Below are 3,758 nucleotides of genomic sequence, written 5' to 3' on the forward strand. Positions count from 1 at the left end.
GAAAGAAATATAGCTCTTGGAGCTAATAGTAATGCAAGGAGCTTTTTTCAATACTACAACAGCAAGAGGTCAACAAAGGAGGAAGTGAAACAGGTAAAGGGCAAAAATTGAAGTATCTTGGAAAATTAACAAGATGTGGCAAATGTTCTAAATGAGTTTTTCACAGAGGTTTTTACAAAAGAAAAAATTGATAACATGCCGCAGGTTAAAAATCAATCCAGTCAAACCCTAAGAGAGATCAGGATAAATGAGGAGTAGGTACTAAAGGGACTAGCAGAATTAAAAACCAACAAATCATCTGGGCCAGATGGTATATTTCCTACAGTACTTAAAGAAATGAGGGACATTATTTATAGGCCGCTAACTCAAATATTCCAAGTGACACTTAGAACAGGGGACGTGCCAACTGACTGGAAGACGGCAAATGTCATTCCAATCCACAAGAAAGGGGACAAAACTGAGCTAGGAAATTACATACAAAAATAAAAAAAATGATTAGACAGAAAATAGAGGAGCATCTTAATGAAAACCATATTCTTGGAGATAGTCAACATGGGTTTACACGAGGCAGATCATGTCTGACTAATCTATTAGAGATGTTTGAACATTCAACTGCAGCTGTAGATCACGTGAAAGCATATGATATGATATACTTAGATTTTCAAAAAGCTTTTGATAAGGTTCCACACCAAAGACTGATCCTCAAATTGGAAGCTGTAGGCATTCAGGGTAATGTAAGTAGATGGATTATGAACTGGTTGATGTATAGGAAACAGAGGGTGTCGATTAGAGGAGTCGCTTCTAACTGGAGTGAGGTTGTTAGTGGAGTTCCACAGGGATCAGTACTAGGGCCTTTTTTTTTTCTAATCTATATTAATGATCTGGACTCTGGGATAGTTAGCAAACTTGTCAAATTTGCAGATCATATTAAAATAGGTGGCTCTCAGCAGCACAGGTTTTTCAAAGGGACTTAGATGAAATTCAATGTGGACAATTGCAAGGTATTACATGCAGGTAACAAAAATGTCCACTATAATTACACCATGGGAGGAATAGAACTAGATGAAGTAACGCATGAGAAAGCTGAAAATTTGGGAACATTTAAAAATAGACTAGATAGCATCCTTGGATCACTTGGTTATTGGACACCAAACGAGCAAGACTGGTTGAATGGCCTCCTCTCATTTGTAAACTTTATGTTCTTATTTTAAAGTGAACAAATTGTATTTGCTTTTCATTTCATTCAGTGTTCATCATAGTACTGATATTATGGAATTTGATAAATATTATCAAGAATGGCATGAAAAATACAGTAATTAATATACCTGAATAAGCACCTTAGCAACTTGATATCAAAGAGCTCTTAAAGAGGGAGGGGTATGATCGACCCACAGTAACAAATAGGTTCATGTCAGAGATAACAAAGGAGAATGTAAATTAGAGGAAACTACAGGAACAGGAGGGACAGGCTATAAGGGCTTCTGCTGCTAAAAATAATAATGACTTCATCACTTAAATAAGCATTTATTTGATAAATACATAAGTTATGTATGCATAAAGTAAAAACTGTCAGCTGTTCCAAACAAAAAGCCAGGGAGGGTTAAAAACATGTTGTCTTTTTTTAATAAAATTACAATATTTGCATGGTAAAGTTTCCTAAAATGGTTGCATGAGTGGAAATGTGCCTTTGTTTTTACTGTAAACAAATCCATTTAATCTTATGTGACCCATGACAATGTTTTGCAAATTCTAAATGTCCATGAAGAAAAGGCTGAGCCTTACTCTGTGGCAGTAAATCTGAACGGAGATCATAAGGGCTGAGTGCACTGTACACCATTCTCCTGAGAAAATCTGTCATCTGGATTCAGTTTCAGGTCAGTCAGAGTCACATTTATCCTTGCACTGTGCTGTTCTAGTTTTGGGGAAAATATGACCTTGGTTATAGTTCAAGATTTGGCTGAATGTCTGACTCAGCAATTAAGCATAGTCAGTTGGTTTACCCTGTCTTCTGTCAGAGATTGACATTCTGTAAAAACGTTGCCATCAGAAACATTTCTTTCAGCATGTACAGGATTGGTAACCACTGACAAATCTTGTAGTGTTTCATATTCAATTGCGAAACAATTTTTCATTTACACTTCATCGTGTTATGCATTGCTTAAGTGGCAAATTTAGGGGTGAAGTACAGACAACGTGTTGGATTGTTTCTGTCCAAGCAATTGTTTCTGTGTAGATGAAGTGTAATATGTAATTGTCTGCTTGGTTGATGTATAAATATTTGTAACGGTTGCAACCAGCTTGTCTGCTTTCAGAAAATTATTTGCTCAGATATTGCTGGCAAGGGTACTATGTGGGCAGTAAGTAAATGTATTGAATTTAGCTGTAAACCTTGAAGAATGTCATTGTATGTCTTGATCATGAAACCGGCATTATTGCAGCCAAATCCAGTCATATTACTAAAATTAATTTAAAATGTGTTTAAAGATTTCACAATGCCCTGTGTAACTAACTAATAGCTTTCAGTTATGAGGTATTCAATATTCCTAGGAGATCAAACAAAATATGCACAAAATACTGATATTCTGCACACTTGTCAATAACCACTACTGAAAAGCTTTTGTTTCTTTAGCAGGGTAAAGATCACAAGTATCATCTCTGGTCTTCTTGGAGCCAATGGATTCATTCAGGGCGAACTCATCATTGGGACCCAATGGCAATTTCACCAAGAAAGATACCTGGGACTTTGAGATGAATGAACTTGTCACAATATGTGTTGTGATGTCTTCTGGCTACGTCTTCTGGGTCATTCTCCAGCTTGTGTCCATATTTGTAGGTTTACCTTCTAACATTGCCCTGTTTTGGCTGTTACTGAGCAGCAAAAATGCCTGGTCTTTCACAGAGCTCCTCCTTCTCCATCTGGGCATGATGGATATTTTGTTTTGTGTAGGTTTGCCCTTAGAGGCTTATGCCACTTTCAAAGGAGCCTCTGAAAAGATGTACATGACTTTAAACACTTTGTACGCCCTCAACATGTTTGGGCGCCCCTTGCTGCTCTGCTGTATCTGTGTGGAGCGCTTTCTGGCCGTGGTGCATCCCAATACATTCCTAAAGCTCACTGTCCGTCAAAACAGAATACTCTCTTCTGTGTTCATCTGGTTCTGCACCATGTCTATGTGTGTGTTTGCCTATTTTAAAACCATGCAAACCATACTCTTAACATTGGTGTGCATCATCACTGCCTTGATTATCATCATGATTTACTGCAATGTTGTCATGGCGCTTGTGCTGCGTAAGGCCGATCCAGGCACAGAGACCGAAGAACTCTCTGTGAAGAAGGATGCCTTGAAGACTGTCATGCTGGTGCTCGCTGCCTCTGTGGTGGTTTATACTCCAGTGCTCAGCCTCGCCTCATTAATGGAAGCATTTGCCATGAAAAAAGCCAATAATCTGTATTGCATTGTCATTCCAGTGCTGTTTGCTTTCCCCAGCTTAGGGGTCTGCATTGGGCCAGCGACATATCTGCTTAACGTGGGAAAATCAATCCTTGAGCGATTTCCTTGTTTTAAAAATGAAAGTACACCAATAGACTAGGCGCCAGGACCAAATCATTCACATTCCTGCAAATTGAAAATGATAAACTTGAGCCCTATTGCAGTTTCTTTTATAAGTTGGAAAAGTAAAGTATAGCGCAATTAGGTACATGTTTGTCATTTGTAAGATCAAGGATTTTATTTGAGCTGTAATGCAGGTGGGGTCTG

The 3,758-nt window shown here is 38.2% G+C and overlaps 1 protein-coding gene across 1 annotated transcript; it reads left to right on the forward strand.

Moving 5' to 3' along the window:
- Nucleotides 1–2,673: 2,673 nt before the first annotated feature.
- Nucleotides 2,674–3,591, forward strand: LOC136749032 (lysophosphatidic acid receptor 4-like). The gene has a single exon (XM_066702970.1). It carries the CDS (start codon nucleotides 2,674–2,676, stop codon nucleotides 3,589–3,591), a length of 918 nt encoding a protein of 305 aa, XP_066559067.1.
- The last annotated feature ends 167 nt before the right edge of the window (nucleotides 3,592–3,758 follow it).

Source organism: Amia ocellicauda, chromosome 5 (genome assembly GCF_036373705.1).
Source record: "Amia ocellicauda isolate fAmiCal2 chromosome 5, fAmiCal2.hap1, whole genome shotgun sequence".
NCBI classification, from domain to species: Eukaryota; Metazoa; Chordata; class Actinopteri; order Amiiformes; family Amiidae; genus Amia; species Amia ocellicauda.